The sequence below is a fragment of the Takifugu rubripes genome, chromosome 20 (assembly GCF_901000725.2).
Source record: "Takifugu rubripes chromosome 20, fTakRub1.2, whole genome shotgun sequence".
Taxonomy (NCBI): Eukaryota; Metazoa; Chordata; class Actinopteri; order Tetraodontiformes; family Tetraodontidae; genus Takifugu; species Takifugu rubripes.
This window is the reverse complement of record NC_042304.1, coordinates 5,824,281-5,839,580: the sequence shown is the minus strand read 5'-3', so window position 1 is coordinate 5,839,580 and position 15,300 is coordinate 5,824,281. Positions and strand designations below refer to the sequence as shown.

Genomic DNA, 15,300 nt, shown 5'->3' with positions numbered 1-15,300 from the left:
AGTACATGAGCGAAGGGGGCGGAACTACGGAAGCCGGGGAGGGAGTTTACCGAACTAGGAAGGCTCTGGGTAGACGACCACGTTTAGGGTCTTCTGAGGCTACAGACTCATTTTTAAGATAGTTTAAACTGTTCTGTTTAATTTGTGGAGCCTTAGCGTTGATTCTCCACTTGATGTATACTTTTACGTTTTATCAAAGCGATTTTTATAGAAAAGTCCAGGAAACTCGTTGGCAAGGTCACTCGCAGAAGTGGATCCGACCGATGCTGAACCTTTCGTAATAGCAACTGTTGTTGAAATAAAGGTGATCAAAGCGAGGACATGGCCGGACTTATAAACTTCGAAGACGAGAATGAGGTGAAGCAGTTTTTGGACAACATAGGGGTGGAATACAGCTTCCAGTGCTACAAAGAAAAGGACCCTGAAGGTAACATTTAGCTGCGCTGTTCACATGACAACGGTGCTGAAACACCGAGCAAAAGCTGCAAATAATGTGTCGCGATGTTCCATTTATTATTGTTTTAGGGTGCCAACGACTGGCAGACTATTTGGAAGGAATAAAGAAGAATTATGAATCGACAGCACAGGTTTTGAAACATAATTGTGAAACAAATGGATACGGAGAGAGCTGCTACAAACTGGGCGCCTACCACGTCACAGGCAAAGGTAATAAGATAATGTAGACAACACAAATGAAGGTGGTGGTTTCATTGCAAAATAAAAATGTAGACGCAAAAGAGCTGCAAGCTGCTTGACATTCCTGTTTGTTGCACCTCTGACATCGTCTTGGGGCCGGATGCAGATCTCCTATAATGTTTAATTCATTTACTACACAATAGAGAACCAGAAAAACATCATATCTGACAATAGAAAAATGATTATTCCAGTCTTATTCTGTGCATGTGCCCAGAATAAATATTGGAAACAATTCCAGAGTTGATGTAATAAAATGTACCTTTTGTGTTTTCACATAGATATCCTTCATTTAGATGTTGACTCTTGGCTCATTTGAATGGTTTTTGCTCACCCTGCAGGTGGGGTGCCTGAGTGTTTGAAAACTGCATACTCCTGCTTCGTACGTTCCTGTAATGCTGGCGGAAAGAAGTCCATAGACGCCTGCCATAATGTGGGACTGCTGGCTCACGATGGGCGTGCGGTTGATGGAGGTCCGGACCTTCCAGCGGCTCGGCAGTACTATGAGAAAGCTTGTGCCGACGGCTTTGCTCCCTCTTGCTTCAACCTCAGTACCTTGTTCATTGAGGGTAATTCCAAAGGACTGAAACCAGATATGACTCAAGCATTGACCTATGCCATGAAAGCTTGTGAGCTGGGACATGTGTGGGGCTGTGCCAACGCAAGTCGGATGTACAAGTTGGGAGACGGTACGGAGAAGGATGAGAAGAAAGCGGAGGAGCTGAAGAACCGAGCCAAGCAACTGCACAGTTTTCTGAAAGAGAGGCAGCTCAAGTTTGGCGAGTGAATGGGACCAACTTTGACCACTGATTCATCCGTGCATACGTGTAAAACCAAAAACACTCGGCACTCAAAGTTTAAGACAGACTGAAAAACTCTCAGGGATCAGCATCACTGCTTGTCTCCATAGTAAAAATAAATGTAACAATGTCTGTGTTGTATTCTATTAAAAATGAAACATTAAACAGCAGAATTTTAATTTTTGACACATCTTGTCATACATGATAAATATGTGGTTTGTCATTGTTACAACTCTTGATTGTATTAGCCAAACCATGAATAAAAAAAATACACTTTAACTATGCTGAATATACAATACAAAGTGCACATATTAATGTGTCCATCCAACATATGTAGGTCCAGACATTTTCGGCCAACAGTGAAATGTGCATATTTAAATCACCGTTGTTAGTGTCTTATTGTCGTTGTCTAAAAAACAATGAGCCTGGCAACGAGTGTATTGCTCCTCAAAGAATAAACAGAAACCGACTAGAAGTAACAGAGCAAACTTGGTCCATGAAGGCATCATAACCAGGAGCGAGCCACTGTAACGTTACTTCTATCTGACCACACGGGGGCGCTACAACCAAAGCCATGCCCTTTTCCGCCTTTTTCAAATTCAAAAGTCCCTCATCTCACTTCGATATACGCGGCGCGAACTTTGCACTATATGCTGGCACTTATCCGAGGCCGGATTTTCTGGCGTAGATGTAGATACAGTAGATGTGTAAAAAGTAGGCGTAAGAGCCCGAACCAAGCCGGCGTTTGAGCCTCGGATTGTGGGCGGTCTGCTCGGGTTTGCCCGGTGGAAGCTCCGCCCGCTGCTCGGTCCCCATTCAAAACAGAACACAGCTGTTGAAGGCGCATCGTCGTGATCTGAATCTTTAGCCTCCAAAACTGCGCGCCGCTCTCCTCTGATGTCCCCGCTGGATTATACCAGACGGACGCAGGACAGCGGAGCACTTTGGTGAGTTACCCTACAGCGAATGGCAAAGTTTGTGTGCAGAACCCCCCCAGCCTCGGCCGAAGAGGAAGCTAGCTAATGCACCAGTCCCACGAAGCGTTTGTGCGCTTGCTGATTTTAATGCGCGGGGTGGTGGTGGTTGGGGGGGGGACGGTTCCGTTGTCAGTTCGAATCAGAGGCAGCGAGGAGCCGATGAGCTAACCGCACAGACGCGCACCGCTTTTTGATTGCAGCGTGTCGCTAATTTGCTTAACCGAACCCATATTTTACCCCCCTTCCGACCACGTGAAGATGCCGCCCCCGCTGCCAACACAATGAAGGGACCCCCCCCCCCCCTCCGGGAGTTTGACGCGTCGCTAACTTCATAATAAACCGTGCGCCACTTTAACCAGCTAACTTAGCCCCGGAGTCGAGCTAGCGACAGCTGCGGCGCTAATGTTGCTCCCAAAAAGAGTGGGCGACTTGGGTATGTGCGCCTCATTCTGCCCCGCTTTCGTCTTTACTTGCCGCCCCGCAGTTCGGGGTAGATTGCATCCGATCGGTTGTGTTTGTTAGATTAACCGAACGACCATATCACACAAAGCGGCTTTAGTTTTTGATAGCTTATCGGCGGTGAACCCCCCCCCCCCCGTACAGTGGCCCTCCGGGGAGTGCTTTGGGTGTGGCGTGGGTTCACCCACGAACTATACTGTCTACAACGGAGCATGCATCGATTTATCTACGGCATATATTGAGGTTATCTTTTGGGGGGGTTGGAAGACTGTTAAGTGTGCAGACTTGAGCGGATTAATATAATTGTGCAAACTTGAAGGTGGACTGAACAGGATCCTCCCCAAGTTCAGCTGGTCGGTGTCAAAATATTGACTCGGCAGCAGCGTTCGAACGAAGCAGAGCGTTTTTCTGTGGGGTTTTTACATGGCTGGCCGGGGTAATCTGAGAGTTCGGTGCCTCTTTTTGTGATCCCAGCTCTGGTGTGCAGACGGAGATGAGATCATATCTTTGTTGGTTGAAGCACTCTGTTCCAGGTTTGACAGCAGAGTCCGTGCAACCTTGAAGTGCCCCCAAGTGCATTTATAATTGAGGCTTGTTTGCTAATTTATGAATATTCACAGTCATGACATGCAGTGAATGCATATTCCCACCGCAGCCCGCAGAAATCTCGGGCTTTTGCGGTTATTTTATACAAAACCCTCCTCGACGTTTCCTGGGCTGTCCAGCGTGACCTTGCTGTCTTCCCATTTCCACTCATTTGTGTCATCTAATGGACCGTCGGTGACATTTGGGGTGATTGTGCGGCGCTAATGTCCCCCGCACTTGACCTATGACCCAGAGGTCATCGGCTCAAGCGCGTGGCTGATGTGCTTTTGCAGTGAAATGATGACTGAGCCAAGTCCTCTTTTGGACACAAGAGTGTGTTTACCAGTAAAAATAAGGCTGTAAGTAAAGTCATGTTGACAAATCTAGTGAGACTTTCTTTGATTGGTTGGTTTAAGAAAGAGACATTGACTCTAACCCACGCGCGTCTGAGACTGACTAAACCCCGAAGAAGGGTGTCAACTGATGAAGACGATTCCGAACGCTTCGGCTGTAGGTCGGTCAGTATCATGTCAAATATTAATCGAACACTCCCAGTGCTGCTCCTTCTTTCACTGGGATTCGGTACGAACGCCTGAATATTATGTCGATCATGGTAGCCTGAGCCGTCGCCCTGAGGTCCAGAGTGCACGAGTGTCGTAAGAATACTGCAGTGAATCATGACTGTATGTTTGGATCCATCCTGTTCTTTGTCTCTCGCCCCGAGAGCGTCACGTTGCAGATCTGCTGCCTGAAAAAAGAAGCACCGTGACTGCCTGAAGGGGTAGGTTAGAGGCAGTTCCATGTTCTCATCTGTGGCTGATCGCTGTTGCTGTAACGCTGGTCTGTGTTTCTGATGCGCCCTGATAGCTCTAATGCCTGTTTTCCTTTCTTTTATCTCCCTACCTACATGTGTAAGTCTCCCCTCGGTGTCATTTGAACACCGGCTACTTATTAGCGTCCCTTGTAATACCTCCGGCCAAGCTAATCCTGGAGATGCCGTGCGTTTGTGGGCCCATCTGTTCAGCATTGCTGGTGTAGCTGCACCGTCCAAGGCCCATAAATGTGATTAGCTGGGGATTACATCTGTGTGGGAGCAAAATGAAAACTCTCCCCTCTGTATCAGAGCGCCGTGTTTACAGGGAAAAGGGATAAAAGGCCGGCGCGCGTTTGCGTCATCAGCTCGAGCGGCTGGTGTTCGTCAGGCCGTGGTTCTCCACTCTGCCTTACATCACGCGCTTTGCTGTTTATGTGAAACATTCCTGGGTCCAACAGGGGTTTGTGCTCCTCTTTGCTATTCGGGAGGTGTCGGAGTCTGCATAATTCCTCCGCGTGACCTCCAACCAGCAGCATTGCTCTGTTGCCAGGGCAACTTTACGCCTGTGTCTGGCACATTCATTCTGCACAGATGGAACTGCGAAGTCACATGTCGTCACGCTCGTCCTCTAAAGCCTTCGTCGGCTGTGACGCTACATGTTGAAATCAGATCTGTCTGCCTCCTTTTTGCTGCGTTTTCTCTGTGATCACGAATCCCAATCTCAATATTAAGGGTATTAACAGTAGTTCAACAGTTTTTCTCACCAGATGTCAGGCAGCAAGGGTGTTTGGACTTTAGGTGTATGCTTTAAAGGTAAATCCAAGAATATAGTTAAACTTTGAGAATAGAATATGACCTAGAATTTTCTGCTTTTCTAGTAAAGATACAGAAATCTGACTCTGTGTTCATGTTTGGATGCTATTTTTGACAAACTAGATGATTGACTGCCTACAGCCTCTTTTCCATCACAGTAACTTTCATTATCTACCCTGGATTTGGAATTACCCAGAGAAATAACCTTCCCTCAACCTCAGTGTAAAGGTTTTCAGATTCCCCTAAATTGTCAAGGGGTGGGGCTGTTTGGTGGAAGTGTGGTATTCCCCAACTCTGTTTAGCTGCCATGTTTACTTACAGCTGTAAACTGGTTTATCTAATTTCTACAAACTTCACTTTCGATCTTAAATAGAAAATAGAGCAACAGAAGAGATGCTAAGAGGAGCAGACGGTGCACCTTTCTTTGGCCACTCAGGTAAATAAGTTTCTGGAAACCTTAATTAAACAATATTCTTTGTCCTCTGTTGCTTTTATAAAACGGTTTCCAACAATTTTAATATTAAACAAGGAAACGCAATCTCAAATTGTTTAATCAAAATAAAAGATTTGTGGCGTGAGGGCACACAAAAACAAAACAGAAACCAAAAAAAAGAGGGACCACATTGTTGTTACAAGAACATTGGCTTTTCTGGAATTTCTATTTTCCTGACATCAATGTGGGCGTCTGTGGATTGTGTCGCCACTAAAATCTGTCTGCCAATTTACAAAGTTGTTGTAAATCTCTTATAAACACCATCAGTAAAGTTAGCGATAGTAAAGCTAGGAGTTTGTTGTCCTAGCTCAGACGCGGAATAAAGTCAGTAAAATATACGCTCAATATACCACCACCAAGAACCAATCAAATAGCATGAATTCCCCTTTCTGTTTTATAATTAGTGTTAGACACTGTCAGTTAGTGTTGAGTCGCGTGATCGGCCAGAATTGGTCAGATCTTTACATTTGGCCAGATCTTTACATTTGGCCAGATCTTTACATTTGTCTGATCTTTACATCTGGCCAGATCTTTACATTTGTCTGATCTTTACATCTGGCCAGATCTTTACATTTGGCCAGATCTTTACATTTGTCTGATCTTTACATCTGGCCAGATCTTTACATTTGTCTGATCTTTACATCTGGCCAGATCTTTACTTTTGGCCAGATCTTTACATCCGGCCAGATCTTTACATTTGTCAGATCTTTACATTTGTCAGATCTTTACATCTGTCTTGGTTGTGTGCTCGTGCCATTAAGACGGTGGTGACACACACCACGGCTGCCTTGGCAGGCATTTTGTGACGGGTCAGCACACTGTGTCAGAGCTCACAATGAGCCGAGCCTTGACCCAGAACACCAATTGAGGAAGTTATGTCAAGCTGCTTCTTGTTATTGTTTACGGCGTTTCTGCTGCCGTGTGGCAATTGAGGAGAAGCAGAAGCCCCGAGAGCAGCTGGACATACGTGACTGACGGCTCAGCCCCTCTCACGCGGAGGGCCCAACATTTTACGCTTTAAACGTCGATTTTGCATGATTGATGCCCTTAGGCAGAGCTAACAGTTGTGCTACTGTGTTTGCAAGTTTTGCTTTCCCTTTCGTGAGCACGATCTGGGGCTATTTTTAGTCTTGTCTCATTTGTCTGGTGATGTTTGACTTACTTCTTCATTGCATTTGTATGTGACCTGAGATGAAGCTGCAGAGCCTCCATCCTTCTGCTCTCACTACAGCTCCAGTAATCGGGCTAACACGCGATCAGACCGCTAATATACAACGTACAACGTACACTGTCAAGACGGAGGGCTTTAGGTGTGATAGTGGGCCCTTCATGGCCACAGTCTAGTCTGCTCAGCTGATGCGCACTAATCACCGTTGCCTGTCAACTTGTAGGTGCTTTGGGTCATCAGTTCAAGGGGTCAAAGGTGAGGCGAGGGACAGGGCTACAGTAGAAGGCCTCATTCCTTCAGCCAAAGAGGGATGGAATGTCAGCTATGAGGGTCTGAGTCCAGCTGACATAGTCCCCCGGAGCTGTTGCTTCTTGGGTCATGTGACAGTTTCGCTTCACGGCAAACCCAGGAAACACTAGATGACTTTATTATTTGATTTTAAAATGAGGGACCAGTGACAACAGGACAGTTTCAACTTTTCTGGATCCCTCAGACAAGCTGAGACAGCTATCCAAGGCAATTTATTATTTTCCCTCAATCATCAGATCTTATGTGGTGTGACTTTTCCAAGTTCTTGTTCTTGTTGGCTATTTAAATGTTTATGAGGTTTCTTTTGTGTTCTCCTGGCTGGATCAGGAGTCTATCATGTGATCATGAGTATTTGGATAATAACAAGCCTCGAACCTGATGACACACCTAAAGGCTGCACAGTAGTGGTGCAACAAGTTGCATATGTTAATGTTGCAGCAATGATGCAGCGTTACAGGGTGCAGTTTTGTTCTTCTGCTCCGAAGGTTTATACTGCAGCGTCCTGGAATACATCCTGTCAAAGGAGAATTTGGCATTAAACAGTCTGGAGGCGGAGGCATCTGCGTGATCCCCAACTATCTTCCAAATTGCCACCGTTTTTGTTCTTCAAGGGCTCACAAACGGCCCAGTTGTGCTTCAGCAAAGCCCTGCCGCGCCCTTGTGCTTCCCCTACATATTGTTTGGATCCACGGGTCTCTGCCGCTGCTGGAGACAGTGTTGCGGTCTTACGACACAGCGCCATTTATCTGTCTGATTGTTTTGCTTTAGGACTGAAACTAAGAGCTGGGCCTTGGCTGTGTCATGGAAACCCTTGAACTTGGTTCCAAATGCTGCCAAAGACATTAGATCAAACAAAGACAAACAGGATTCTACCTGTTTTTCCATCCTTTTGAATTCTTTCACCCCCATAAATGCCTGTGTTTGGGACGGAAAGCAAAGATCCGCCCGGTATAGTAGCGAACAGCTGCAGCGGGGGTGGGAGAGTCAGGGGCAACTTTTTTATTTCCCAGATCTATATCAATGTTCCATTTGCCCTATGACCTCACCAACCTCCGGATTGCCTCCGGCTCTCTGTGGGGTTTGAGTCCTTGAGCGCGAGGCTGTGTTCTCCACACCTGTTCCGCCTGCCTTTAGAACCAGCACTCCACTGACAGGTGAATAGCCTTCTCAAGTGCTTGTGTTTTTCTTTGTGCGCCATTTGTTTGACCCATTTGTTTGACCGAGACAGCCCGTTTCCTGACGTCTGCAGTTTTCCTGCAGCTCAGGTCTGGACATGCAGACCCGCAGGCCCAAGGTCGCCGGGTTTGTGTCGGTAACAGGAAAAGCGGCGTGATGAACTTCGTCTGCCTCTTTTCCCACCAACATTTCCAGGAACAGCTTCTGATAATCTGGCTTAAGATTCTTCAACTTTTCATGAATTTGTTTCAACATGTGTCAGACCGGATCCATTCGTGGTGAAGAGCTAAATCCACGCTCAATTACTTTCTCCGGGGAAGCTGAACAAGCTGTGTAATATTTTAGGGGGCGTTTTGGGTGGCTGAAAGGTTTTTCCAAGGGTAAATTTGGTGGAAACATGCCAAGGATTTTCCAAGGTCCTTTGTCGTTGCCAGTCAAAGTAGCATAACAGCATTTTGCACACAAATCTGAAGTGCATAAACTGTAGCTCTATAGCAAAACAGCTACATGTAGCTAGCAGCTATCCTGGGACTCTGCTGCTGGTAGGGAAGGTAGGAAGAGATTGGAGGCTGGAAACAATGTCTTTCCTATTTTTAGACGATGGATGAACGTTTAGTAGCGCACACATCCTGTCTGTACCCGTCCTCTGAGGGGCTAATAGAGACTCAATCCGGCGCTGTGTGTCTTGGCCACGTTGTAGGGTGGCTGTGGACGTGCGTGCACGGCTATAGAAATCCCCAGCCTCTGCAGAGGGAAAGGGGTGTGAGGAGCACATGCATTTTGCTAGGGGGGTGCGCTGAAGAGATATGGCTATTTTTCTGGCCTCAGCTGTTGCTCCTCTCTTTGACACACGTGCACCCTCGCACACTAAATGAGGTAGACAGCGTGATGTTCCTGCAAGATAAAAGAATCAAATCTTTCATAGGTGCTATCAGATGAGGAGGAGAGTCACCATATTAGGAAGCCACGATGGGATTAGACAGAATTTATCACGCTGTGTTCGTATTGTTCATTTCTCTGTTTCCTTCCCTCTCAGGAAGTTAGACTGGCCCAGTTTTATTTATTCCTCCGCCTTCCTTCCCGTCTATTGTTTTATTTCTCTGTTGACCTTTGACCCAGTGGACTCTCAGAGCAAACAACCGCGTGTGTGGACGGGCGTAGAACATGTTTGACTGCGTCTAAGGACCGACGTGGTCTTTGAAGTAGATTTGTTGGCGGGAACCCAGTTGTAGATTCACCTTGTTGCATTCTCGCCCAAACCCTCCTCTTACTGTCACCCTCGACCGCCCCCTCTTTTTCAAGTTGTAATTAAGCATTTTATCGGGCTCTTGTGGGAGGGCAGGGCCTTGTTGGGGAAGTCATGCATGCAGCGCTGCTCGTGAGTGTGTGTGTGTGTGTGTGTGTGTGTGTGTGTTGGAGGCTGTTAGGAGTGGCTGCTGTCTTAGTCTTGCTCAATTAAGCCAGTTTAAAGTCTCCCAGCAAACTCCTCTGTATTTACCCTGTCTTACTTCAGAGTTGGGCCGAGCAGGCCTCATATTCACACGCAGGATGGAGGGTTTAGGTCATATAACAGCAGATTTGAGTCTCTGCATCTGTTTGTTCACTAAAAAGCAGGTTGGAAAATTGACCTCTGACATTGGTGTTCACACATGCAGCCAGTTTATCTGGATTAAATCCCAATATCATCCGGATTACAGTCCATAGTTTTGTATTGGCTGATGCTCTTAAGATGTCAAATATTTAAGCATGCTGAGCAGAGGCCAAAATAACTTGTTGGTAAATGATGAGGTTAAGAGGATGAGACTCCCCCACAACTCTAATCTGATTCTACCTCATAAAACATCCTCGTAAAATGTTGGAGACTCGCTCCAAGTTTGGCAGGGAGGTTGTTTGGACCGGCAGCAGTAAAACATCCTGCAATACGACATCATTCCTCCAACATTAGGCAAGTTTTGGAGTAAACATGGCTCAGAGGACGACGCCACGACGCCAACATTCTGACTTTGTTGCAACGCCGCCCCATCAATAACTTGATATCACTGCTGGCGCAACACAAAACATCAGGAAACAATCAGTCGCATTAGTCTTTTTGCACGTATGATCATTTAAATCAAGGCAATAAGCAGCCTAGTAAACCAAAGTACTATTGAAATGTGAGAGTAGCGTTGGCCAGTTAGCACCCGGATATTCCTGGTTGCTTGGGTTCACGCTGACAGGCTCTGATCTTTCTTTGTGTCATGCGTGTGTTTGTCATGTGGCAACACGTCTTAAACCAGGTGTCGCACAAAGATGAGTCTTTGGGGAATGTCACGAAGGTGCGATCACATTAATTAAAGGTGAGAGAGCCGTTTTCTGTATATCCATCCAGCACCGACCCTCCTGGTTCCTTTATGTCCTCTATGTCCCTTTACAGCGTCTTTCGTAAGTTCGTTTTTTATAGCATATTTATAAAACATATAAATTGGTTTTTTTGGGGTTAATACACTGGAATATTGCAGGTGAAAACATTTTTTTGGGTTAATGGGGTTAATTGGGTTAATGATAAAACATTCCAGTTCTCCCAGTAGCCGTGAGTGAAGGGCCTAAAGTGCTGTTGGACTGCTCTAGCTGAGTCGGTTTTATTGCCGTCGATTGTTTTTTGAGTTGGTCCTGTGAGTCTCGTAGAGGAAGACATCAAGATGCTATCAGTTTCCTCTAAACACCGCAGTCTTTGACTGCCCCTTCCACCTTAATTGTGTGTGGAGCCCTGCGGACACCGGCGCTACCAGCTTCCCACTTCCTCCATTTCCTCCGGTCTCCTTTGCCCTTTCTTTTACTCATCACATCCGTCTCCCTTCCGGGTCGTCCCGGCTTTGGCAGATTTTTGGGACTCGTGCCGGGGCTTCCTGTCCAACTCCTACTTGAGGCACAGATCAGGCAGAAACTGGCATGTGAGCAGTTGGGACATGCCGGCTGTCTGCAGGGCCTGGCTCTGCCCACACGTGACAGCCTGCCGCTCTGGGGCGCTGCCACATGCCACCCCACAACAGCGTGGCAGCGCAGCTCTCCGGCTCATTTGGTCGGTAGATAAAGATTCATGGGGGTGTTTTAGTGGTCGGTTATGTATCAGTTTTCATAGAACAACCTGTTGGCCCCTTTCACGTGTTTCACTTCATTCACATAGATATCACAGCCACACTGGCAACCCCCCCCCCCCCATTCAACATCTCTTTGTTTCAAAATGCCGGATGATTTTGTTTCTTCTTACTTGCCTGCTTTGGTGTTCGTTTCCTCTACCTCACCCTTTAATTTTGAGGATTCGAACAGTTGATTTTGCATCCCGCGTTTTTCGTTCTGCATTTCTTCATTGCAGTTCCCTCTAATGTGACCTGGGAACGTGGTTGAATGTATTTGTGCACCTGTGGAACGGCTGTGTTGACACTTCTTCTCTCACTTTGCTTTATTAAAACACATTCCAAGTTTGAGCGCGGTTGTTCCTACACATCATCTGATGTACTTGTCTTTATTTCGCATTACAACTATATAAACTTTGGGTTCAGATTAATACAGACTTAGCATAGATTTAAATGCATTAGAGATGCTGTTTAATATTTATACATGCTAAAACAATGTGCGTCTTTCCAGAATTCATGAATCCAAACACTCACAGTTTACCCGTGCAGTCTTGGTTTAAAGGCACGGCGCCGTTAACCATGCTTTAAATCCTGTGTCCACGAGCTAAGCTATCAAACCACATGATTCCTCAGATTTTGTCCTGAGTATGAGAGCTAAATGAAAACTAGAATTCTTCTTTTATGGCGTGATCTTCCGGCACAGCTTTACTGACCTCCAGGGCGATCTGAACGCTGGCGGCATGTTAAGTGATGGTGTGAAGTGGCTGTTAGTCCTGATCCCCTGACAGCGACACACACAGGCGAGGGCTCAGCTCCCGTTGCCCCCCTGCCGGCAGCACACCCCACCTCTGCTTTAATGACGTGCCCGCTGAGTGAACGCTGCCGTGAGACGCACGGCATCGCCATGTTTGATGAATCTGGCCCCCCCGCCAGATCGACGGGGCTCTCGGATATGATGCGCCCAGCTTGGCTTTGCATTAAAAGATAATGTGGATTTATATTTAGCTTTTTATCCTCCTCTTGCCATTTAGTAAAACCTAGCTTTGGATATCCCGTTTTTTCTGACTTGGTATCATTACTGTTGCCGGGTTTGACCTTCATTCGGTGGGAATTTTTTTCTCTTCCACGTTTCATCCCGGTCACTTTTTTCTCTTCTTTAATGATTCTTTGGCCTCCTGGATTCCAGAAGACATGCCAGCCTCTAATTCCCATCCCATTCAAATTTAACTGCCAGGCCTGCTTCTCTAAGAGCTTGTGTGGACATTCCTTGAGAAATATACAGACCCCTAAAGAATACGACGGCTTATTTAGCTGGAAAAAGACAGCACGCGCTCTAACTTTGAAGGGGACGCAGCTCCTGACAGTCCAAATGCCCCCTGTCGTCTGTGCTGTCTGTGTTAAAGGGGACAGCTGAATGGGCTGTCACATCTCTCCCAGCTCGGCTCAGCACACTGACCTACTTTAGCTCCTCGACTTTGCCGCAGCTGTAGCGTGCATTTCAAATGCATCGCAGACAGAAGGCGTGCATTTCCACCAACATATGTTACAGAGGCGCCATCGGGGAGGGTTGCAACGCATGCTTCGGCCCAGACTGGGAAGCACCACAATCCTAGGACGGAATGCAGCGGTAATATGGCTGCTATGTGCTCCAGACCCCAAACATAACGCGGTTGTCATCACTCCCTTCACTAAAGTGAAATTTCTGTTGACCTTCACACTCGAGTACAGTTCTGGAACAAAACCTCACTCAATCTCTTCCACTATCTCTCACACACACACAAACACATACACACATACACACACACACACACACTAAGTAGACTAAAGCACACTAATCCTTTGTGTTTATGCGTGGGAGGGAGCCTGTGCCTCGGCGAGATGGAGTGGTGGGTAAACATGTGTACACACACGCACACACACACAGACACACGCAGAAGTAAATGAGATTTAAATCTCGGCCAGTCTGCTGCGCTCCAGTATGTTCGAAAGCCCGGTTCTTACTGTCCCCGCTGTGGGCCCATGTATGCCTGACACAGGTTTGTGTCCTAATCTGTTGTGTCATAATGCTTGTTAAGTGTGCAATCAATCATGAGAGAAGTCTGGGTCAGAATATAATGTATAAATGTAAAGACTCATATAGAGTAGATGAGGAAGAATAGAGAAGGAGGAGCTGGTGGAGACACAATCAGTCTGGAGTGTAAAAGGTCACTGCCGGACGGGAGCTGTCACGTGCACAGATTTGCTGCCTACGCACGATGGCGTATGACAACACTTGTATGTGCGTCCTGCCAGCAGGATGCAGATGAGTGTGGAAAAGCAGACTGCAGAAATCCAGGTGGATTCTGAGTCACATTTAGAATAACTGGCAACGGTCCTCTACAAGCTCCGACAGGATTTACTGTATAGTGCTTCCTGTCCGTTTTCCCGTGTTATCCTGCTCCACTTATCCTGTCCTGCAGCAATAACTCATTTTTCCATGACAGCAAAAAAAACAACGTTTATTTATACCATTTATTTCCTGGATGCAACCATGAAGAGCAGCTCAGCTATATGGAAGTGTGCCACCAACACATTAGATCTTGGCTCCCTGCGTATGGACCGCAGCGCTTTTCATCCGGAGTCTTTAGGCGAGGAGAGGAGAGCCGTGACTCAGACGGGGGAGGTGTTACATAGCTGCAGGTGTGGGTGTCTGCAAGGCATCGAAACGTCGACCCGGCCCGGACGGTTCGGGTTGTGATGGACAGGTTAGCTCTGACGGGACAGACTGAGTGACAGCCGACAGGTACAAACAGGCTGCTGCCAGAAGCTGTTTGCACTGCTGGGGGGGGGGGGTAGATAGAGCCGCAGCTTGTCGGGACAGTGACACAGACTGTAGGTTTGAGTTAGTCGCACGGTTTCTGAGGAACATGCACGTGTAAATTACCTTTAGATTAGTTAGTCACTTCAAGATTTGTCTCGAGCGAAACATTTGGGGATTTTCTTTTGCGGGCGAATGCTTTTCTTTGTTGCTTAAAGGGATCATTAGATTTGTGTCAGAAAGGTTTGATCCCTGCAGTCAAGTCCAGCATCATTACCTGGAGGAGATGAGATGACCTTTGGCCCCTACCTGCTGGCTAAAGGCTAAAGGTCTGCTAATGTGCAGCACTGAGTGCAGCTGAGCGCAACAGAGGTTTTAAATCCTGGAACAGTGAGACACCTACTGGCTAACTTGAGTAAGAAATATAGATGGACAAGTTAGCTGTTAAATTAAGCTGATCAGATCAAAGGTTCTGTACGTGGTGCCACCTAAAGGGAGCAGCTTCTGCTGTAGTTGTGTATCTGCTTTCTGAGATTGACTCTGCAGTTATTTCCTGGCTTTAATTTGCCGATTTTGTAAACATTAAGAGTAACTTCTGTCAATTCTTTTTTCTCTGGCTCTCGGCAGAAATCAGTCAAAAGTGAAACACAGGAAAAAGACGGTGACAACAGACTGCCTTCTCGTCGGACACAATGTGCATTTGACACACAGCCGGTGAGTATGATTGGGATTCTTTTTGTATGGAGAAAAAAAATCAATCTATTTGGTTCTTATTAGAGCAGAGTTTTTTTTGCCTCAAATGTGTGAATGCAGCGAAATTTCAGCGTTTCGTATTTGGGCCAGTAGGGGGCGCCGCTGCTGATATGTTCTGCATGCGTCCGTGTCTGGGTTTGCAATGTCTCCTGCAAAATGTCTTCATTGTGTAGCGTTTTTTGTGTGCGTTTTTAGAAAGCAAAGCAGGCTTTGCAGAACTTGAGGAGGATGAACGATCTCCTGCACTAGAGATAGATGTGTGGGAATGATGGACCTCCCTAATGGTCAGTCAAGCGCGACCACCATTGCTGCTGTCTCTGAGGTGAGGCCACGATTTTTACCTGTTATCC

General features: G+C 46.7%; 2 protein-coding genes across 5 annotated transcripts in view; both read left to right on the top strand.

The window, feature by feature from the left end:
- The first annotated feature begins 45 nt into the window (after positions 1-45).
- Positions 46-1,768, top strand: coa7 (cytochrome c oxidase assembly factor 7). Its single transcript, XM_003974028.3, has 3 exons — positions 46-427; positions 526-666; positions 1,035-1,768. The coding sequence occupies exons 1-3, from the start codon at positions 322-324 to the stop codon at positions 1,478-1,480; spliced, it is 693 nt and encodes a 230-aa protein (XP_003974077.1). The 5' UTR covers positions 46-321; the 3' UTR covers positions 1,481-1,768.
- A 428-nt stretch (positions 1,769-2,196) lies between these two features.
- Positions 2,197-15,300, top strand: part of ralgps2 (Ral GEF with PH domain and SH3 binding motif 2) — a 46,207-nt gene continuing 33,103 nt past the window's right edge. The window contains exons 1-3 of one of the 4 annotated variants that reach the window (XM_003974029.3): positions 2,197-2,440; positions 14,825-14,911; positions 15,146-15,272. In XM_003974029.3, coding sequence (XP_003974078.1) covers positions 15,216-15,272 — 57 coding nt within the window. In that variant the 5' untranslated portion in view covers positions 2,197-2,440; positions 14,825-14,911; positions 15,146-15,215. Of the gene's footprint in view, positions 2,441-2,762; positions 2,904-4,272; positions 4,296-14,824; positions 14,912-15,145; positions 15,273-15,300 lie in introns of those variants that run through there. The other 3 variants (XM_011614736.2, XM_011614735.2, XM_029828448.1) reach the window with 3 other exon arrangements.

What these genes read in the sequence shown, in the direction of transcription:
- coa7 (XM_003974028.3), top strand. Translation starts at nt 322, where the DNA reads ATGGCCGGACTTATAAACTTCGAAGACGAGAATGAGGTGAAGCAGTTT. An exon ending in CAAAGAAAAGGACCCTGAAG is followed by an intron (nt 428 to 525) that starts GTAACATTTAGC and finishes TTATTGTTTTAG; the next exon opens with GGTGCCAACGACTGGCAGAC. An exon ending in CTACCACGTCACAGGCAAAG is followed by an intron (nt 667 to 1,034) that starts GTAATAAGATAA and finishes CTCACCCTGCAG; the next exon opens with GTGGGGTGCCTGAGTGTTTG.